General features: G+C 47.5%; 2 protein-coding genes across 2 annotated transcripts; both read left to right on the forward strand.

The window, feature by feature from the left end:
• The first annotated feature begins 671 nt into the window (after positions 1 to 671).
• Positions 672 to 2,529, forward strand: LOC311320750 (cAMP-regulated phosphoprotein 19-like). Its single transcript, XM_084452576.1, has 3 exons — positions 672 to 802; positions 1,340 to 1,462; positions 1,556 to 2,529. The coding sequence occupies exons 1-3, from the start codon at positions 758 to 760 to the stop codon at positions 1,727 to 1,729; spliced, it is 342 nt and encodes a 113-aa protein (XP_084308702.1). The 5' UTR covers positions 672 to 757; the 3' UTR covers positions 1,730 to 2,529.
• An 854-nt stretch (positions 2,530 to 3,383) lies between these two features.
• LOC311321182 (unconventional myosin-Va-like) lies at positions 3,384 to 22,205 on the forward strand (the record flags this gene model as incomplete). The annotated part of the gene is made up of 40 exons (XM_084453118.1): positions 3,384 to 3,410; positions 3,753 to 3,863; positions 4,474 to 4,645; positions 5,039 to 5,183; positions 5,435 to 5,591; positions 5,861 to 6,004; positions 6,442 to 6,523; positions 6,696 to 6,803; positions 6,991 to 7,097; positions 9,714 to 9,979; positions 10,075 to 10,156; positions 10,249 to 10,389; positions 10,535 to 10,660; positions 10,979 to 11,065; positions 11,668 to 11,787; positions 11,886 to 11,983; positions 12,149 to 12,235; positions 12,519 to 12,627; positions 12,748 to 12,959; positions 14,240 to 14,396; positions 14,968 to 15,207; positions 15,795 to 16,043; positions 16,228 to 16,321; positions 16,445 to 16,587; positions 16,717 to 16,824; positions 16,925 to 17,059; positions 17,206 to 17,262; positions 17,388 to 17,609; positions 17,861 to 17,922; positions 18,483 to 18,560; positions 18,657 to 18,855; positions 19,191 to 19,284; positions 19,402 to 19,533; positions 20,091 to 20,245; positions 20,365 to 20,454; positions 20,563 to 20,713; positions 20,833 to 21,118; positions 21,452 to 21,626; positions 21,856 to 21,936; positions 22,050 to 22,205. 40 exons carry the CDS (start codon positions 3,384 to 3,386, stop codon positions 22,203 to 22,205), a joined length of 5,445 nt encoding a protein of 1,814 aa, XP_084309244.1.
• Positions 22,206 to 23,102: the final 897 nt, after the last annotated feature.

Consider the following 23,102-nt stretch of genomic DNA (forward strand, 5'->3'; position numbering starts at 1 on the left):
TGTGCTGGATTAGCATTGGAAGCATTGGAACTGATGTGTCCAGGCGACAAGACCTATCTTAATTTATCAGACATTATTTCATGTAATTTCAATTCACAGCTATTTCCGTGGCATGACTAGCTTCCGTCCTACCAGTCCTGAACAGAAACAAGCCAGCCACGCACATAAGCCAGGCTTGACCTGGACTGGTTTATGAAGTATTTATTCCATGTTCTGTGCTCTGTAAATGCTCCTAGCCAATAGACTTAAACATTTTCCAGGAGCTTGCTCAATCATCCTGTTGAGAGAGGTCATGGAAGAATTTTTTTTACAGCTCACCTATTTCGGCCCCTGGGTGAACTGTTTTTTTTGTTGCTTTTTTCTGGGGTAGGATCTATGTCCATCCCCTCTTTGCTCTCTGTAAAGCACATTGTGTTGCCTCTGTGTATGAAATGCACTATACAAATAAAGTTTGATTTAATTTGATATACTTTTAAAAATCCAGTTGTCCACAAATGGAAGAGATTTATATTTTCTCTCATATGAATCCATCGACTTGTTGTAAAGCAGAAATAGAACAAGGCAAGGCTGAATTACCGGTAATACAAATCTGGAAGGCCTTGCACGGGTTATGTATCTCGCGAGATCAGGATGGTTGTACGAGGCTGGAGAAAGAACAACAGCGCATGCTCGGAGGTGAAGCGTAGAAGAGCGTCGTTTGTGTTGAGCATCATTTTAAAACACTAGCTAGTTAGCTAGCTATTTATACATTGCAGTCATGTCTGAGGCAATCGAAGGAACACCAATCACCGAGGAACAGCAGGTGAATGCCACATTAACACAATATTTTAATGGTAGCCTAAAGTAGCGGGCTGGTCATGCCGCAAGCTAGCGTAGCTAACGTTAGATGAAGCTTGGTTGTGGGCCAGACTAATCACTGGAACAAAACACTAGCTATGTTTACACTTTCCAAGTCTTGAGAATGTCGGTCTGTGTTGTACCCAAACGTAACTTAATCATGTTTAATACATTCTACCAACGCGCCAAACGATAATTGTTAATAAAGTTAGCTAACGTTAATTTACCAATCGTGGAAGTTGGTAAGCTTGCTGGCAAGGTGTCATATTCGACCAATCCTGTCATAGCGGTAGTGCTAGCTACATAACTTAGCTACCCTCCGAGCATTAGCCCAGCTACTGTAGCACTAAGTTGGCTAGTGATTGTCGGGGCAGCAGCCTGACAGCTTGTTGAAATATCAAATTCGGTTGCAACTTGGCTATTAGCAACTGCTTAGCTATGCGTTCAGAAAGTGTTCAACACAACAATTCTCCACTGCCTATTCTGTCTACTGTCAATGTAGGAAATGGAGGATAGCGGTTTAAATCCCGAGAAAGCAGAGGAGGCCAAACTGAAAGCCAGGTATCCTCAACTTGGGGCCAAACGTGGAGGATCTGACCTTCTTAGGAAACGACTTCAGAAAGGGGTATGTTGCCTAAATCCTGTTTTAGTCTTGTGACGCTTTTTTCAAAGACAATATATTAATACAACCTGACTCTTGTCAATTTTATCCATGCAGCATCAAAAGTATTTTGATTCTGGGGACTACAACATGGCCAAAGCAAAGGTGAAGAACAAACAGTTGCCTACAGCCACAACGGAAAAGGCAGAGATAACAGGAGACCACATCCCAACACCTCAGGACCTGCCCCAGAGAAAGCCATCCATTGTGGCCAGCAAGTTGGCTGGTTGATCTGATTTTGTGATGCCAGCTGTTATTTCATTCCTGTCCTTCAAATCAAATCATGACTACTGGCCCCTAACGTTTGTTCCTTCTTCTACCTTCTTGATAGGAGAACTGTTAAATTAAGCAGAATACAGATATCTGTCAACTCATAGAATTTTAAATGATTTGTTAAAGACATAAGGACTTGTTAGTGTTGGAAATTGGGCTGGTTGAAAACATATCTTAATGTGTTGGAGAAAACAAAATACATAATGTTAGTGTTATACATTTGCATCACACCTTCATTTGAATTATGAATTGATGTTTTAGTCTCCCCTTCCCACTATGAAAGCTATTTTCTTTGTTTTATGCATCGAAAATACAACTGATGCATTTGTTGCTAGCTGTTACTGTCCATGATTTGATAAAGTCTCTTGCACACCTCAATCAAATCTTGGTGACGGGTGCTTAGGCGGAGTGGATACTATGAGGAAACAGGAACAATCGCACACTGTCTTCACTTGCTCAAGTCTTTGAAACATTATATAGCCTATTGGATTGGATTGGATTTCATTGAACAAGTGAAGACAGTGTACAGGTGCTCCTGTTTCCTCACACTCCATATTTTTGACTTTGATTTTCAAAGGCCGCTGTGAAAATGCATCCCATCTTGACCTCTAAAATGGCTTTACAGTAATGACCCACTGTTCTCTCAGGCAATATTTGTCCACTCCAGTGATGATTTCTGTGACTAAAGCCTGGAATGTCTGCCATTATCTGAGACAAAATGTCAGGATTGTGCATGTGCATTGACTGTGGAGTCAGGTTGTGCCATTTGTTTGTAAATAAATAGTTTTGCACAATATTCTTTACTCTCTGACCTTCGCTTGAAACACTTGTGAAACACAGTGTTCTGTACCGAGTCATACCTAATACATGAGTTATAGCTATATTGAATAGTTGAGAACTTGAATGGAGTAGAGGAGATACTTAAAGCATTATGTCCTTAACTGTATCCATTAACATTGCAATTGGGTAACTAGTAGCTAGTTCTCATTGAAGTGATGGATTTACACCATTTCCCCAGCAGCCATTTTGACGTCATAGCAGCATAAACACATTTAATTGATCAAACTAATTAAGGCCCCATTGTATTTAGTTACAGCCTTATTCCAATGAGCCAGCATACACAATATCAGGGGAATGGCCTACATAAATCCTAAATGTAAACAGGGCCATAATTACTGTTATTAATTACACCCGTATTTACCCTGCAATGAAATGTCAAAATGCCTGCTGGGAAAAGGGTCTATTTGAGTTAGAGAGTTTTGCTAAATCTTCTCCAGGGGTGCAGGCATAGATGTACAGTAAACAGCAAGGGGGCATGAAGGAAGTTGTCTTGTTTCAAGGTCAGTGTCAAGCTATTATTTGTGTGGCCACTGGGGGGCACGCGCACCCCACCTGTGGCCAACGTGCCACGGCGCGCGCCTGGGCCAGCAGAAGCACATCTATGAGCAGCGCGAGGCAGCAGCTACCCAGAATGCACGAAGTTAAGAGAAGTATGTGGGCATAGCAGAGAAGCCGCTACTTTTCCCTCCACACTCTTCATGGATATGTCTGTACACACCGTGGCGCAGAAGAAGAGATGAGCTAAAAACAAAACAAAAACATACTGAGCGCTATGGCAACTTCTGAGCTGTACTCAAAGGTAGGTTGAAGCTGGATTAGCAGAAGTGCAGACCAGTTCATTGATTGACTGTCTTGTCTAGGGTCTGCTGATTGCAGATTGAGCTAGCTAACGTTAGCTAGAATTTCTATTGCATGAATCAGTGACTACGGAATAGTCATCTATCATGGCTGTTAAGTTATGCTTCTCTCACATTTCTGATATTGATCAGGAATGGTTTATTGACTAGAGTTATTTGTAATTGACTTCAGGTCATGTCAAACAACGATGGTCAAAGTAAGAAGCATAGGCTTTTGACTTTTCAGCGTAAATTGGTGATGACTGCAGAGTCTGAGTGTCTGACCTGTGTCTCCGGTCTCTCAGTATGCCAGAGTATGGCTTCCAGATGCGGCAGAGGTGTGGATGTCGGCGGTGCTCACCAGAGACTACACTCCTGGCGACAAAGCTCTCCATCTCCAGCTGGAGGATGGCCTGGTGAGCCGGGGTCCTGGGCAGAGTGCTGTAGGGGAGGGTGGAGACATGGTAGTGTATCATAACTAGGATGTGAAAAGGGTACAAGGCTGGATTTGGTCCATGTTCTCTCAATGGTGCCAAGTACACATATTTTCCTACCTTTGCTGAAAGAACATTTATTGGCATTTAAAAGTTCCCTCTCAAGTGTGTCGTGCAGAAATCCTCATTATCTATGATAGTAGCCTGGTCTACTTCTATCTGAAAATAATGTGTTCCTCAACCAGTTACCTCCTTTAACAGGCTTGCCTTGTTTAGGAGTAGTATAGGACTATAGTCTATAAGTACTCTGAAAGAGATCTTCGTGGTCATGCCTCCACACCATTCCTCCAGTGCTACCAGACACTGCTGTTGCTGACAGCTGCTGTAATGTCATGCTTGGGCTTGTCAGACCTACTCCAGGTACCAATGGAAATGAGGTCAAGATGTTATCTTGTGCTGGTGAACATCAATATACTGACTAGTTGGAAGGCAGATGGAATTACTAATTACGTCAATATTAAACAGAACCCAACATTGCAACATCTAGGCTTCATCTTACTCATTTCACTAAAACCTTGCTGTCTCTTTTCAGGATGTGCAATACAAACTAGACCCCCAGTCCCAAAGTTTACCCCACCTAAGGAATCCTGACATCCTGGTGGGGGAGAATGACCTCACAGCCCTCAGCTACCTCCACGAGCCCGCGGTCCTCCACAACCTCAGAGTGCGCTTTATCGACTCCAAGACTATTTACACATACTGTGGTAAAGAACAATAACTCTGACTCACTATCATAGCTGCTGTAGACTTTGGATTCCTGTTCACAGTCCTGTCTGACATAATCTCTAGTTGTGCTGATCAAGGACTCTAGGGCCTGTTAACAGTGGAGACACAGTTAGTGTGCACAGGAAGTGGTTCTTTGCACTCACAACAGAAGTATCAAATCTATTTTACTATTGTGAAATTGAAACTCCATCCTATTTTTGGAAGAAAAAAAGAGAAAAAAACATTTGTGTGAATGTTAGGAAATAGCATTCACTGTATTTCATCACAGGTTTATATTGGTAGCATTTCATCATCATCATAGCTTCCTGAGTTACTAATGTTGGTGTTCTGGCGTTCACAATGACAGTGTACTTATTTGTTGATGTATACAGGCATCATCTTGGTTGCCATAAACCCCTATGAGAGTCTGCCCATCTATGACTCTGACATCATCAATGCCTACAGTGGACAGAACATGGGAGACATGGACCCCCATATATTTGCTGTTGCGGAGGAGGCTTACAAACAGATGGCCAGGTTTGTCATAACTAGCGTTTGTTTTTTTGTTTGTTTGTTTGCTTGCTTGTTTGTTTGTTTAGATCCCCATTAGCTACTGCTTGTTAACAGTAGCTAATCTCCCTGGGGTCAGGTAGTGTTCTGTTGAGACTGACATGCCTAGGTATTGCCGAAAAGCATTTCCTGCATTAAAAGAAATAGGTTCAAGGAGATAAATGAATTGTCCTGGAGTCCACCTCAAGTAAGTTGGTTTCTCTTCCTCTCCCCTTCAGAGATGAGAGAAACCAGTCCATCATAGTGAGTGGGGAGTCAGGAGCTGGAAAAACAGTCTCTGCCAAGTACGCCATGCGCTACTTTGCCACGGTCAGCGGCTCCTCCGGTGAAGCCAGCATTGAAGAGAGAGTGCTGGCCTCCAACCCCATCATGGAGGTTAGAGAGCAGCCCGTCAATGTTTATTATACAGTAGTGTAACCCATGTTAAGGGCTTGCCCAGGGCGGGATTTGAACCCACGGTCTCCTGCTTGTGAGGCGGATGCGCTAACAGTTGTGCCAATCGGGACATCCCTCTTGGAGGGACTTAGGAGTGAGTTTAACCAACTACTCGCTACCACTACCTGGGACTCAAGAGGACACTTTGTCACTTGTTTACAGTAGCATGACTACATGACATCCAAAGCCCCATTCTGCTTGTCACCTAGGCCATAGGAAACGCCAAGACGACCAGGAACGACAACAGCAGTCGGTTTGGGAAATACATCGAGATTGGCTTCGACAAGAAGCATCGCATTATTGGGGCTAACATGAGAACGTACCTCCTTGAGAAATCTAGAGTGGTTTTTCAGGTAAGTCAACCCTTTCGTTTATAAACAGCATGATATACTGTATGAGCATCATTCTGTTATCCGCTACCAGTAAATACTTGGGCACAGTTTGAGAGAGGACTCCCAAGAGGCCCAGTACTGCCTAATGAGCTGTGGTGCTTTACATATTTAGTAGCATCACACAAGCACATTCCTGAGAACAATGAGGTAGTGTGCACCTTGTGTTGAGAGTGAAATTCACAGGCGTTTAAAAAAAATAAAAATCTCCTAATTTGATTATCTCTGTCTACTCTAGGCTACATCACCACTAGTGTAGGCTAGCTTGCCAATGGCATACAACCAGAAAAAGAAATGTATTTGGTATATTTAGTACCTTTTTTCAGTAATCATTGTTTTCATTATACTGTGCGATGGTATACATTATACTGTACATACAGTAGACTTTCTTTTTGTTACAGACCCACGGAGAAAGGAATTACCATATCTTCTACCAGCTGTGTGCCTCCTCTCATCTTCCAGAGTTTAAAGCCTTTAAGTTGGGTATGTCCCTATTCTGAAGAATTAAGACTATTTGAAAATGCAGTGTTCTTTTATACTCTGGGGAAGTCCTCTATCCTCAAAATCATGTGAAGTGGCAGGTCCACAGACCCCCCACTGGCTCTGCCAGCTTATACACGGGCCTTGTTACAGTATGTGTGATCGATGTCTGAAGGTAGTGCAGATGACTTCCACTGCACGAACCAGGGTGGCAGCCCAGTGGTGGAAGGAGTGGATGATGCCAAAGAGATACGCAACACCAGGAGGGCTTTCTCCTTGTTGGGTGAGTCCACACACTGGAGAGTACGCATGATCAAGTACACTAAAATCCAACCTTTTTTTACGCATTAAACACACATGGTTATAAGATATTTTAATTGAGAGAAATACAATGAAATTAATTCCAATGAACCAAAGGTAAGGTTTATATTGGTAGAGCATGTACAAACATGTTGGTCTCTTCACTTCAGGGATCAATGAAGTGTATCAGACTGGACTTTTCCAAATCCTTGCTGCCGTCCTTCACCTGGGGAATGTTGAGGTGAAAGATTGCTCTGCAGACAGTAGCGCCGTCTCGGTGAGTTAGATTCGATTTGTCTTTATTGTCCTTTGCAGGAAATTCATATCTACTGAGTGCAAGTCCAAGTGCAACACACAACATAAACCCATTACCGCCCAAACCCCACATTCAATTTCACATTTACACATATACACCAAGACAAATTTACACATACCCATACAGTAACACATTTACACGTGGTCATCGTACATATTTACACATATATACATACATTTATACATGTTGCATGGGATGATAGGGGGGTTATTATCGTGGTGTCTTGTTGAGGAGTGTGATGGCAGAGGGAACAAAGCTCTTACTGAAACTGGTTTCCAGGCCAGGGCTCTGTATCTGCGGCCTGATGGAAGCAGAGTGAAGTGTGGGTGGAGGGGGTGACTGGGGTCATGTGCTATGGTGTGTGCTTTGCGAGTGATGGCTTGGTTATTGAGGTCTGAGAGGTTGGGGGTGGGGGGGCCGACGATCTTAGAGGCTGTGTGTGGTACGGAGGAGTTTGTTTTTGTTGGGGGCAGTGAGCATGTCGAAGAAACAGAGGGAGCAGTAGAGGAGAATGGGCTGGATGATGCTCTTGTAGAGCAGCAGCAGCAGGAGGTGGGGGGCAACGGAGAGGGCTCTGAGTTTGTGGATGCAGTGATGTGTTGATTGAAGCTCAGTTTATTGTCCAGGTTGAGTCCAAGGTATTTGTAGCTCTCTACAATTTCTACCGCTTCGTTGTTGATGTACTGTAGGTGGGGTAGTGGATGGAGGAGTTGTGGGCTGCGCTGGGTGTGTTGGGGGTGATGACCATTTCTTTGATTTTTGCCACATTCAGTAGGAGATGATTGTCCAGGCACTACTGTGTGAAATGGGAGATGGAGTCCTGATAGCCTGCAACCGAGTTATTGTCTGTGAGGAGTGCAAGTATGACAGTATCGTCTGAGTATTTGAGGTATGTAGTGATGGGTGAGGGGCTGATACAGTCATTGGTGTAGAGGGTGAACAGGAAGGGGCTCAGGACGCAACCTTGTGGGGCTCCGATGATGGTGGAGGATGTTGTGGAGCTGACTCTCACTGTTTGGGGTCTGTCACTGAGGAAGCTGTGCACCCAGTGGATGAGAAGGCGGGGGACGTTGAGGTGGCGGAGTTTCCAGATCATCTGGTGGCACTGGATGGTGTTGAATGCTGAAGTGAAATCGATGAAAAGTAGTCTGGCGAAATTCCTGGGGGCCTCAAGGTGTTGTAGGAGGGGGTGGAGGAGGCATGCCCCAGCATCCTCGGTCCCCCTTCTGGCCTTGTAGGCAAACTGGTTAGGGTCCAGTTGTGGTCAGTTGTTCCAGGCATTTTATGATGATGGATGTGAGTGCGACTGGCCTATAATGGTTGAGTTCTGATGGACGGGGTTTCTTGGGCACCGGTATGATGGTAGGTGTTTTCCAGAGGGTGGGTACTGAGGCTGTCCTGTAGGATTCCCAGAAAAGGGAATGCATGATGGGAGCGAGCTCCGCTGCACACTCCTTCAGGACCCGCGGCTGAATGCCGTCTGGCCCCGGAGCTTTGCCTGGTTTGCACCGGCTCAGCTGCCGACGCACATCCTCCTCTGAGAAGGGGGCAGGCTGCGCTGGCTCCGGGATGGGTAGGTCCTCCAGCAGCTCCCTGTACTCCTCAGAGCAGTCGGTGGTGTCAAACCCGGCATAAAAGGTGTTCAGGTCTTCTGCGAAGGACAGAGGGTTGGTTATTGTGGATGGCTTGGGTTTTGAATCGTATCCTGTGAGTGTTCTCACTTTATTTAAGGCTCCTTTGGTGTTCAAGGTGCTGAATTCCTATTCCAGTTTCTCTTTGAACTCGAGTTTGGCCTTGAGGATATCATTTTTGACTTGACCGTTGAGTATTTTGAGTGAAACCCAGTCCTGCCTTTTAAAGGCTTCCCTTCTTTCCCTCAGCCTCTGGTTGAGCTGACGGGTAATCCAGGGTTTGGTGTTGGGATATATCTTGACTGTTTTAAATGGTATGGTGGATTTCATGGTAAATGGACTGCACTCATTCACCCATTCACACACACACCAATGGCGGCAGCTGCCATGCAAGGTGCAGCTGCCATGCAAGGTGCTGTTCATTGGGATTCAGTGTCTCGCCCAAGGACACTTTGACATGTGGACAGGAGGAGCCGGGATTCGAACCGCCGACCCTATGATCATTGGACGGCCAGCTCTACCTCCTGAGCCACGGCCACCCGTATTCAAACAGGAGTTCAAACGGGACTCGTGTTGCTGTAGAGTCAGAATCAGATCTACTCTGGCCAGGCAGGTTTTTACACATACAAGGAATTTGCTTTGGACTGTTGGTGCATAATAATAAATAGACAACCAACAGACAGGGTGCCAGGACAAGACAGGACTGTGCAAAATACAATGGCAGTAGCGAGGAGACAAATACAATAGGATATACAATGCAATCCTACTACACAAGTTGGTTGTAGATTCAAGCAGATTCTCATGAAGCGTCAGTGCTGTGCTGTGCTATCCCGTGCGTCCTGGACTCTTGTTATTGTATTTGAACCTTTCACAATGCTGATATTGGTTTATTGGGGATACCACTAGCGCTCGAATCAGCAATTAATTGCCGTTGATGTGATTCCAGACTGACGACAGTCACCTGGCTGTGTTCTGTGAGCTGATGGGAGTGGCCTATCAGGACATGGCCCACTGGTTGTGCCACAGGAAGCTGAAGACGACGACGGAGACGTACGTTAAGCCCGTCTCCAAAGAGAATGCGGTCAATGGTAGAGACGCCCTCGCCAAGCACATCTACTCAAAACTCTTCGCCTGGATCGTTGACCATATCAACGAGGCCCTGCAGTCCGTCAGCAGACAGCACTCCTTCATTGGAGTTCTAGACATTTATGGGTGAGTTTTTGTGTCGTCTTTGGATTTATTTTATATTCCTTCTGCACAAACATGTCTCTTGGTCTAAGTCTCTTTCGCCTTTTACTTCTCCCTAGGTTTGAAACATTTGATGTCAACAGCTTTGAGCAGTTTTGCATAAACTATGCAAACGAGAAGCTTCAGCAGCAGTTTAACATGGTCAGCCTTTTCCTCTGTAGTTGGGTTCGGACCATTGTTGTCGGTTCATCTCTGGAATATGTGGCTAAACGGCATCTGATCCTCTCTCCCAGCACGTTTTCAAACTGGAGCAGCAGGAGTACATGAAGGAGCAGATTTCCTGGACCCTGATAGACTTCTATGACAACCAGCCCTGCATCAACCTCATCGAAGCCAAAATGGGGATCCTGGACCTGCTGGATGAGGAGTGCAAAGTAACAGGGCATGAAAACATACTCACTCACTCACACCATGTCTGTCCAGCCCTCTGTGGGGGCTTGTATTGAATGTACTGCACAATTGGAGGATGTGAGCAAGGCTGGTGATTCATGCTGGCGTTCGCCTCCCTTCCATCCACAGATGCCAAAAGGTTCCGATGACTCATGGGCTCAGAAACTGTACAACAACCACCTGAAGCAGAACGCCCTCTTTGACAAACCTCGTTTGTCCAACAAGGCCTTCATCATCCACCACTTTGCAGACAGGGTACATGCAAGACACATATTTCCTTGAGTAGTATCTGGTATTTTACTAAGGTTGCACAATGCTGCTGTTTCAAGTGTATATAATAATAATAATAATAATAATAATAATTATTATTATTATTATACACAGCTGTAAGGTTTCCTTGCGTTCTGTCTGTACAGTCAATTTGAAGCAGTTGTGTGTCAGGAGCAAGCAATTATAACTTGGATAGTTCACCCTCGAGCAACACCAATCAGTTATGTTGACTCATGACTCATCTCATGCTCTTATCTGAGTGAATTTCCGTACCCTCTGTCTGAACCGTCCCTCTGTTCTTAGGTGGAGTATCAGTGTGAGGGGTTCCTGGAGAAGAACAAGGACACGGTCAACGAGCAACAGATACATGTGCTGAAACTAAGCAAGGTTGTTTGCTTTTTAGTTGTTTTTTTCATATTAATTATTTTCTCCAATCCGTCTCTCAGTAAAAGTCAAGATGAATGATTTATTTGATGAAAGTCAGTCGCAATGCAGTGGTTGACTGGTCTGTCTGTGCTGCGTTATAACTTGTAGGACACACTCCCTTGGGCATAGATCTGTGGAATCAAGCTCATTCCATCATTCCAACACTTGCATATGAAGGTGGACAGACAGCAAACACTGCCACCTGCTGTTCACTCAAGGTTCCTAGATGAATGACTGATCATCAAGGCCTGATATGATTCTGCCATTGATGGTTATGTTTGATTATACAACGAATAGCTCAAATCAAGCAATCTGATTGGTTCGTAGCAGTGATATATTTACCACGGCTATGACGTCTAATTCCCTTTGCACAATTTAGTATCACTACACATCTGACAAAAACAAGATGTAATTTTGGCTCTGCAACTGTAAATATGTCACTTTATGAAGTTTTTGATATTTTAAAACTGGATTTGAACTCTGCTTATGACCCCAGCACAACCTGTGGTATTATTGGCGATCATACCACACGCCTTCATGAGTTACTGCTTCAACTTTGTGTGCAGTTTGATCTGCTGCTGGAGCTGTTCCAGGAAGAGAAGCCCGCAAGCGCCACGGCCAGTCACACCAAGATGGCGCGGTCTGGTCCGGCCCAGAGGGACCACAAGAAGACAGTCGGCCTGCAGGTGACGGCACAAGAAACAGGCCTGATTACAGTAGTTGTCATAGCTCCGCTTTCCCAGAACGATAGCACTGAATGCACACGATCTCTCTCCCCCCCTAGTTTCGCAGTTCTCTACATTTACTGATGGACACGCTGAACGCCACCACGCCCCACTACGTCCGCTGCATCAAACCCAATGACCTCAAAGCCCCGTTCACGTGAGCAAGATTCCTCTCTTTCTCAGATAACATCCTTCTCAGACACGCTGCGCTAAGAGGTGTGACTAACTGAACTTAAGAGCGCGGTACTCTGAGGTCGCTTGTCTCATGTGATCTGAAAGAGCACATTGATAACTTGAGTTTTGTATGGTGTCTTTGTATCAGGCTGGACCCAGTGAGGGCTGTACAGCAGCTTCGAGCCTGTGGCGTCCTTGAAACCATTCGCATCTCTGCCGCAGGCTTCCCCTCCAGGTAGAGCAGTAACATTCACTGTGTCCAGTTTCTCACACACCAATGCCCTTCATGAAAAACACATGCATGTCGTTCTACAAACAACATTACACTGTACAGTACATTGTAAACAGTACCATTTACATCAAACCAGAATCTGAATCCGAATCACAATACCCCACGTCATAGGCTGAAAAAACAAATGTATGAATGAATGAATCTCTATGACTATGATCTCTATGAAAAGGGAATCGAATCTATTGAAAAATTGAATCTATGAATCTGGCTTTTTGCTTGATGACAGGTGGACCTATCAAGAGTTTTTCAGCCGCTACCGCGTTCTGATGAAGCAGAAAGATGTGCTTTCGGACAGGAAGCTGACCTGCAAGAACGTCCTGGAGAAACTAGTGGAGGTATACTGTAGGAGTGCGCCTCATAATAATACATGTTGATACAACTGCTTTTTTTTCTTCTTTTTTTTTTTTACCATGACAAAGATATAATTCTTCCAAAATGATCCTTTATGCCTATAGGACAAGGACAAGTATCAGTTTGGCAAAAGTAAGATCTTCTTCCGGGCTGGCCAGGTGGCCTACCTGGAGAAGCTGCGCTCTGATAAACTGCGCAGAGCATGCGTCCGCATCCAGAAGACCATCCGCTGCTGGCTGGCCCGCAAGGTGTACCTGAGGATGAGGAAGGCCGCCATCACCGTCCAGAGACATGTGCGCGGCCATCAGGCCCGCTGGTGAGCAGAGACCCTAACATCACTGTAGACACACACTGTAGACACACACACTGTAGACACAGACACACTTTAGACACACACACTGTAGACACACACACACTTTAGACACAGACACACTTTAGACAGACACACTTTAGACACAGACACACTGTAGACACAGACATACTTTAGACACTGTAGACACACACACTGTAGACACAAACACACTTTAGACACAGACACTGTAGACACACACACTTTAGACACACACACTGTAGACACACATTGTAGACACAGACACACTTAAGACACAGACACACTAGACACAGACATACTTTAGACACAGACATACTTTAGACACAGACACATTGTAGACACAACGTAGACACAGACACCCTGTAGACACAGACACCCTGTAGATACAGACACCCTGTAGACACAGACACCCTGTAGACACAGACACACTGTAGACACAGACACCCTGTAGACACAGACACCCTGTAGACACAGACACACTGTAGACACAGACACCCTGTAGACACAGACACCCTGTAGACACAGACACCCTGTAGACACAGACACCCTGTAGACACAGACACACTGTAGACACTAGGGATGTGCAAGATTAACCGACTAGTCGAGTACCTGACGGGAGACCTGCTACTCGACAAAGAAAATACGGTTTACCTGAAATACAAATATTGGCCACAATTAATGTGTGCAGAACAACATCTGCTGACTGTTGAAGCCACTGCAGCTCTGGCTGCGAGAGTGAAACGCGATCACGTGATGAGCCTGTAACTCAGACACAATGTAGAGAGACACAAGGTAGACACAGACACACTGTAGACACAGACACACTGTAGACACAGACACACTGTAGACACAGACACACTGTAGACAGACACAGTGTAGACACAGACACAAGGTAGACACAGACACACTGTAGACATAGACACAAGGTAGACACAGACACAGTGTAGACACAGACACAGTGTAGACATAGATACAAGGTAGACACAGACACAAGGTAGACACAGACACACTGTAGACACAGACACAAGGTAGACACAGACACAGTGTAGACACAGACACAGTGTAGACATAGATACAAGGTAGACACAGACACAAGGTAGACACAGACACAAGGTAGACACAGACACACTGTAGACACAGCCACAGACATTATGGACACAGACACACTGTAGATGCAGACACACCATAGACACAGACACAATGAGTAAGCTGATTGCGTAATCCTTTCCTTTGATGACGAAGCGCCTCTCTCCCCTATCTGTCAGCCATGTCCTGTTTCTGCGGAGGACCAGAGCTGCCCTGGTCCTCCAGAGGAACGTCCGCATGTGGTCAGCCAGGAAGCGCTACGAGCAGCAGCGCTCCGCAGCCATCACTGTCCAGTGTTACCTACGGGCCTACATGGCTAGACAGCACTACTATAAGGTACTACTACTACGCCATGTTCAGACGACACAGTGTGGGGTTTCATTGTCCCCCACCAAGCGACAGCCGAAGGGGGGGGTCTTTAAGATAGCCGATGTCACGTCGTCAGTGTGAGAGTGTGTGAGTCAGTCAGTCAGTTAGTCCCACCCCCCCCCCATAGTACCAAAATCCACTGCAAAAGGGGCACCTTTTCAATTCATTTTTCTATTGTCAAGTACATTTCGATTTTTACATAAAAAACACAAATGCTTGGTGTCTCAGTATAGTCTCAGACAAGTTTACTCATGAAGCCATGTACTTTCTACATCTGGAGAGAGCAGAGTTTGAGGTGTTTAGTAGCTCTAGATATATCAAAATTCATGATATTGGACTTAAGACCATACGGGTTCATGGACTTGTTTGTCCACTAGATGGAGATATTGAGTAGCGGGAAGTGGAGGTCCCAGAGTCAGTGCGAGACAGGGGGCTTGTTACCATAAGGGAACACACATAATGGGTGGGGGACAACACGTTTACATGTGCTCTTGTTTTGGTGTTTGTGACCATCTTATGGCCACTCTCCTGCCCTCAGCTGCTGTACGAGTGCAAGGCGGTGGTGATCCAGCGGTGGGTGCGGGGCTGGCTGGCCCGGCGGAGGTGCCGGCGCTCGCTGGCCTCCCTGGTGCTGCTGCAGAGCTGCGTCCGGCGCCTGATCGCCAAGCGGGAGCTGAGGAAGCTGAAGGTGGAGGCGCGCTCGGTGGAGCACTTCAGGAAGCTCAACGTCGGCATGGAGAACAAGATCATGCAGCTGCAGCGTAAGATCGACGAGCAGGTGAGCGCCGTGACAATGGACGTTAGACGTCCACGGTTTTCTGTCCTTCAACTGTTTATTAGTAGCTAAATAAACATGGTGTACCCCAACCTTGTTTTGAGAGGTAGAGGAAGTAGTCCAGTTCACTATGTCAAGATATGAGTTTGTTCACATTTTGGGGTGATTAGGAAAACTATGGAAACTTCATAAAATAACAAATCAGAAAATTAATGATTCCATTTTTCCAGAAGCCAATATGGCAACAATCTTGAATTATTTTTTGAAAATGGCGTCCTTTAAATACTAGTTTTTCAATATCTTGACTCCTAAATTACCTAGGATTATGATTCCAGTGGCTAAATCTACATGTTGGGGGGCAAGAAATCCAATGGTGCTGTTAGAAGTCAGTATAGCTGATCAATGGCACAGGCTTAGGTCGCCATATTGGATTTTTAATGCGCATAACAGAGTTGACGCTTATCTCTGTATCCTGGTTCCTATGTGACATAGGAACCTGATCCAAGTCTGAACAAAAGGAATCAGATGAAGATATTTACAATAGTATATTACGCGTCACACAAAAAGCTTGTGTGCCCCCCCCCCCGCAGCATAGGGAGAACAGAGAGCTCGGTGACCGGCTGGGAGGTCTGGAGAGGTCCCGGGCGGCCGACGGAGAGAGGCTGGGCAGAGAGCTGGAGCGCCTGCGCGGGGTGGAGGAGGAGGCTCGGGCCCAGGCGGAGAGGCTGCCCTCCCTGCTGGAACAGCTGTCCTTCCTCCGCCAGGAGCTGGAGGCCTCCCGGGAGGAGAAGAGGGCCGTCCAGGAGCAGGCCGAGGCCCACAAGGAGCAGATGGAGAAGGTAGGCTTCGGCAGAAGACTCTAGTACTGATACTGATCCCACCACTGCCTTTTTTATTTTACTATTCAACCCTATGGTCCTCGCCTCGCTGCAAAAAGTGCTTGTTTGCCACAGATTTGGATGATCATTATTTGTTGAGTCTAAATAGTTGAAGCCTAGCACATTTTTTATTCTTTATCACCAGATGGTGGCTGAGCTGAATGCAAAAAACAGCCTGCTGAACAGTGAACGAGACAGTCTGAATCAGCTGATCCAGGAACAGGTCCAGCAGATCGCAGGTACTGGTAACAGGCCTCTTGATTTCTCTCCCGTGCAGTTTGCCATTCTGTGTGAACCGAGCCACCGACTCTGTCCCATTCAAGGCCTTAATGAGCGCCTGTAACGTGTGTCTGCCTGTTCAGAGACCAAGGCGGACGCGGAGAGCAGCAAGCAGCTGGAGAGAGACCTCGCTGAGGAGCGTTGGCGTTACCAGGTCCTGCTGGGCGAACACCTGCAGCTGGAGGAGAGACACGCCGACCTGAGGGACGAGACGAGCGTCAGTGTGAGGGTGAGAGACATTTAGAACGTAGCGGCTACCACTGCTGCCCTATTGAAATGGCGCACGCATTCACAGATTAATGCTTGGTTTGGTTTGTCGGTGGGTCTTTTTTGTTTTATTGCCTCGTATCACCAGAGCACAAGCAAGCCTGGCCACAGGAGGTCAGACTCCAACTACAGCAGCAATGAGTCCGAGGGAACCCACAGCTCAGGGTTTGCAGAGGAGAGCTCTGCGCAAAGAGAGGTAAAGGCCTCCCGACTTCTTCACAGGAAGCAGAATCGCTCAATTTAGCCCCGGTTTGCGACAAGTGGCGGAGCGTTTCCTCTGCTGTGTGTTTTCCCAGGATGTCACAGAGGCTCCTGTGGACATGCCGGTCCTGCTGAAGCTGCAGAGGAGGGTGAAGGACCTGGAGCAGGAGAAACAGTCACTCCAGCGCCGGCTGGATAAGAGAGAAGATGCCCAGCTGGAAAAGGCCAAGGTACGGTACAGCGCCACACAGCCCAGCCCAGCTCGGAGCAGAGGAAGAAGGGCTCGTTCTCTCACGCGCACACCGTCTTAGAACCACGTTCTCGTTCCGCGGTTAGCTGGCTTGGGTGATCGAATTATTCTGTCTTCTCCGCACAGGAGGCCGAGGAGCAGAGGACTGCCGGCAGAGCCGAGCTGGACCTGGAAGCTCTCAAGGTGAGCGTGCCCTCCTCCCAGAATTTACAGAACAGATAAGCTCTGCACAGATTAGCTCTACACAACAGCCGGCACACAGCTGGGAAGGTGAAGCTGTTCCGACTCCCTCCCTCCCCTCTCTTCAGCGCCAGGAGCTGGAGTCGGAGAACAAGCGTCTGAGGCAGGACCTGGCCGAGCTGCGTCAGTCCCTGACCGAGGTGGGCGGCTCCCCAGGCTCCCCGGGCTCCCGGGCGTACGACGTGCTGCTGGAGCAGCTCAACGCCTCCGCAGAGGAGCTGGCTGTGCGCAAGGAGGAGGTGCTGCTGCTCCGATCCCACCTTGTCCGCCAGGAGGCGCTAAAACACAAGGTGAGGAGGCTTGTCCTGAAAGGTTGGACGCCTGATTTCTGTATGTATTGTATATATTGTTAATTCTTATTCTAATCTGTGTTAGTTTGTTGTCCTCTGCTGCTTTAATAGTGCAATTTCCCCCTGGGGATTAATAAACTACTACTACTACTATTACTACTACTACTTTTATTTCAGTAAAGAATTGGAATATACTGTACATATAATGATATTTCTTTTTCACGTCAGTACCTGTTCTTTGCTGTTTGCAGGACCTTGCATTCGGAGAAGGGCATATTAGTGAAATCTTCCTGCCGCACCAAGATGTTGACAGGTAATCCCGTTTGGCTTTGTAGAAGATTTTTAACTGATCTAAAGTCAAAAAGGATTCGCCAAGATTCGCTCAAAGAGGTTAAGTCTGGTTTATTGAGAAAACATATGAGTGCAAGGACTTGAGTGCTATCCAGCAGAAGTGCCGCAGTCTGGTCTTGCGCGGCCTTATATTCAAACCAATACACAGGTATGACGCTTTCAGGGATGTGATTGGCTATCCCATTGTACACGTCATATTAAATGGCAGGCATCATCAACAGTGGTCGAGAATACAGACACGTGACATGAGAAAAGGCGGTAATTCTTGCAGGGATAATGGGACAAAGGATGGTTATTCTGGAGCAGACAACGTCTAGGTGTGTTGACCTCCTGGAGGTCATCCTGTCATAAATTAGATTAGCACAGCTATGAGAAAGGTTGAGGGAGGTGGTGAATTACAAAGGAGGTGGTGAATCTACAATTTCTATGAAAGCTTCCTACTGGCGTTTATATCCTGTCCGTTTCCTGTAAGACACGGCTGTGTACTGTACATTGTTCTGTCTTGTGTGCGACGCGTGCCAGGTCCGCTCCTGACGTCCACACACTGAACGAGGACGGGGAGCTCTGGCTGGCGTACGAGGGGCTGAAAGAGACAAACAGGTGCGCCAAGAGAGACGCCGACAAGAACGCTCTCTTTCTCTGAACACTCTCGAGTCGTTTGAGTGAAACTCGTTCTCTTCCGCGCCTCCTCTCCAGGTTGCTGGAGGCGCAGCTGCAGCTGCAGGAGAGGAGCCACGAGGAGGAGTGCGAGGATCTGCAGGAGGAGCTGCGCAGGGCGAGGGAGGAGAACCGGCAGCAGCAGCAGCTCCTGGCCCAGAGCCTCCTCCTGCCCCAGGACGCCCGCATTGAGGCCGGCCTCCAGCACGAGATCAAACGCCTCACCAACGAGAACCTGGTGGGTACAGACAGACAGACAGACAGACAGGGGGTGGGGTCGGTCGCCTGGGAGGTCGGACCGTCCGACCACTGGCGGTAAGGTCGCTGGTTCGAAGGCCCATATGCCAGGCAACTTGACAAGTGATTTTCCTCCTACTGTTGTGCCCTTGAGCAAGGCATTTAATTTAATTTTAAGACTCTTTGGATAGAAGCGTCTGCGAAATTACTAAAATGTAAACATAAAAATGTACAGAATAGATTCTCCTTGCCTTCCTGACCGTTATGTTCTATGTTGGACGTTAGAGTCGTGTGTTTGACCCTAGAGATTTAACCTGATAGGCCTTGTTCTTGTAGGATCTTATGGAACAGCAAGGGAAACAGGACAAGACCATACGCAAACTCAAGAGACAGCTTAAACTGCATGTGAAACGGCTGGAGGAGTTTGAAGGTACGCCTTCACATTGACATGGCCGCATATGAAAATCTCATCTAATGAAAAGCTTTAAAAACGTGATAACGTGACCGGGCCGGTCGTTTTCTCTCCTCCCTCCTCTGGTGTTGTCAGACGGAGCTCAGGAGAGCGTGGCCCCGCGGCCCGCCCATCGAGTCAGCATCAGCCGCAAGGAGAGGGAGTTCCAGGGCATGCTGGAGTATCGCAGGGGGGACGAGGCACGGCTGCTGAAGAGTCTCGTCGTCGGTACGGTCGTCCTCGGGTTGAGATGAGTGAACTTTTAGGCTGTGTGTCCACCGGTGAGCTGTATGTACTGTAGCTGACCAGCGCCAAGCTCACAGCTGCTTAGAAGCGCACTGGGAAAGCTAGTAGACTGGCTAGGCTGCCGACAGCTCACGTTAGCACCGAGCGTCGTGTTTATGTAGACTGCAGATTAACTAGGTAGGTTAAGATAGCTAGCTAATGTTAACTAGTGCTAACGTTCGCCCTCTCTGCAGTCATGCCAAAAACCAACCTCGTCATCAGAACAGCCTATTACAGCCTGCGCTCGAGCCCAAAAAGTTCAACTTTTTTCAATTGGAGAAAAAAAGCCTAGAGCTCATGACGCTATAGCGCTAGAAAGCGTTTGGAGCGCAGCTCTCGTCTCTAGAGCTCACTACCCATCGTAAACAGCGAGAAAACAGCGGCAGCTCTTAAACACAGCTCGCCGGCGGACACGCGCACTGAACCTAACGGACCGGCGCCCGATGACAGCAGCGTGGTGCCGTCTGATGTGCTGATGATCCGTCGTGTTTCCCCCTCAGACCTGAAGCCTCGCGGCGTGGCCGTGGGCCTGCTCCCCGGGATACCGGCCTACATCCTCTTCATGTGCCTGCGCCACGCAGACTACGCCAACGACGAGCAGCGAGTGAGCACGCTGCTCAACTCCGCCATCAACGGCATCAAGAGCGTCATCAAGGTACGGCACGCCGTCCGTCCGCAGACGGAGACGGAAGCGTGTGGAGAGGTTAAAGGTGAGAACTGAGGTGTTCAAGACCGTGTGTGTGTGTGTGTGTGTGTGTGTGCTGTTTTTAACAGAGGAGAGGAGATGACTTTGAAACCGTGTCTTTCTGGCTGGCCAACACTTGCCGGCTCCTGCACTGCCTGAAGCAGTACAGTGGAGAGGAGGTAAGCCGGAAAGCATGCTAATTTTTACCGCTTGTACACTTCCACCGCCACCCCCCCCCCCCCCCCTGCTCTTGATAACGGTCGGTCTCTGCTCGGCCCTCTGTGCAGGCGTTCACAAAGTACAACACTCCCAGGCAGAACGAGCACTGCCTCTCCAACTTCGACCTGTCGGAGTACCACCAGGTGCTGACCGACCTGGCCATCCACATCTACCAGCAGCTCATCCGGGTCATAGAGGAAACCCTTCAGCCCATGATAGGTGAAGATCGCCGCTCTCACTCCCCTTCCACACACAGCACATGCAGAATTTTAAAAGAGCGCGGAGAGCTCGGCCAAAACCTCTTGCTTACTGTTTGCCATCCTTCCGGAAACGTCCAGTGTCAGGCATGCTGGAACATGAGACCATCCACGGGGTTCTGGGAGCCAAGCCCACCGGCCTGAGGAAGAGGACGTCCAGCGTGCTCTCGGATGAGGGCGCCCAGACGGTGGACGCCATCACGCGGCAGCTCGGCCTCTTCCACTCGGCCATGACGCAGCACGGCGCCGACCAGGAGCTCGTCAGGCAGGTGGTCAGGCAGCTGTTTCACATGATCGGCGCCGTGACGATCAATAACCTGCTGCTGCGAAAGGATATGTGCTCCTGGAGCAAAGGCCTGCAGATCAGGTACCGGCGCCGCCACTCGCTCCGCCTCTCCACTCTTGCGTCATGGTCGATCTCCCCCCTCTTTCGGGTGGATGTGGTGCGCGGTAGAGAGCCGATCTGGGCGATATATGGGCCAAATGCGGCACTTGTGGCTTAGTTCCGGCCCATATATGGCCCAGATGGGTTTGCTATCTGTGCGACTCGTTCAAGGATTCCTCACATCCACAGGGCTCCCTTGAGAAAGATTTTTTTTTAATGAATGGGACTCCCCCGCATAAATAAAGGTTAAATGCATTTTAAAAAGAAATGTCTTGAATGTGACCCGTCCCTGGGTTCTGGCTCTGCCCCCGCCAGGTATAACGTGTGGCAGCTGGAGGAGTGGCTGGCGGAGAAGGATCTGTTAGACTGCGGCGCCATGGAGACCCTGGATTCACTGATCCAGGCGGCGCAGCTGCTTCAGATGAAGAAGAAGACGGAGGATGACGCCCAGGCCATCTGCACCATGTGTAGCGCCCTCACCAAAGCACAGGTCACACATTTGCACTGTCATGTGTTTTGCACTGTCCCGTCCTGTCCTGTCCCATCTTTGCAATACATGCTCTTATAACATACCAATAACTGTAATGCGAGAATATTGTAAAGACTTCTGAGTGCGGACCTTACTAGCGTGACGGCATCGTCTACGCACCATTGTTCTCAGCACAGTGGCTGTCATGAGGCAGATGCTTTGCCTCATTGATTCTGTTTCCTCTCACTAGATTGTGAAGGTGCTGAACCTTTACACCCCAGTGATGGAGTTTGAGGAACGGGTTTCCATAACCTTCATCAAAACCATACAGGTATGTCGAGGGTTTTGCGTGTGGACGTACGAATGTACAGCCCTGTGAAAATGCCTTTCCTATTTTTCTATTCTGTCATTTTCTTTGCTCTCATTCTCCGTGTGATTTTGTAGGCTCTTTTGAAAGACCGGGTAAACGAGTCTCCAATGCTGCTCATGGACTCCAAGAAGCTATTCACCATCACATTCCCGTTCAGCCCCTCCCCACTGGCCCTGGAGACCATCCAGATCCCCAGCAGCCTCAACCTGGACTTCCTCACACGCATCTGAGAACACGCCTGGCCTGGGACCCCAGCTGGCGGGGTTCCTCCCATGGACCACTGGGCAGGGAACCACATTCTCTCTCGTGTCAATTTTATCAATGCAGCATCAAAAGTATTTTGATTCTGGGGACTACAACGTGGCCAAAGCAAAGGTGAAGAACAAACAGTTGCCTACAGCCACAACGGAAAAGGCAGAGATAACAGGAGACCACATCCCAACACCTCAGGACCTGCCCCAGAGAAAGCCATCCATTGTGGCCAGCAAGTTGGCTGGTTGATCTGATTTTGTGATGCCAGCTGTTATTTCATTCCTGTCCTTAAAATCAAATCATGACTACTGGCCCCTAACGTTTGTTCTCTTTCTTCCACCTTCTTAATATGAATTCTGAGAAAACACTGTTTAATCAAGCAGAATACAGATCTGTCAACTCTGAGAATTTAAAATCATTGGGTAAAGACAAATGAAGGCAGGCTTGTCTTGTCAAGCGACTCAGTCAGTGTCAGGATTGTGCATGTGCATTGACTGCAGTCGCATTGTGCCATTTGTTTGTAAATAAATGAAAATTCATTTTCACACCATGTCATGAAAATTGTCTTTTTTTAATGAACATCTGAGATTTATTGAGCGAGTATTTGCAGAAGCTGCATAGGCCTACAGTGTATGATACTGTATGATTGTAAAACATGTTGATGCGCTGTGGGCTCAATTTTTTTATTTTTATATTTAAAAAAATTGTGAAGATCGTTTGTGGAGGACAGATAGTAGGCCCAGTGTAGCAATTTTGGTGTCAATTGACCAAAAAATGTGGGAGGAGTAGGGTTTGATAGGTTTCAGTTTTTGAGAAAATCTGAGTGATGGACTTCATAATTCCTGCCAGCTCAAAGTATATGTTGTTGTTGTTGT

The sequence above is a fragment of the Borostomias antarcticus genome (genome assembly GCF_949987555.1).
Source record: "Borostomias antarcticus genome assembly, chromosome: 18".
NCBI lineage: Eukaryota > Metazoa > Chordata > Actinopteri > Stomiiformes > Stomiidae > Borostomias > Borostomias antarcticus.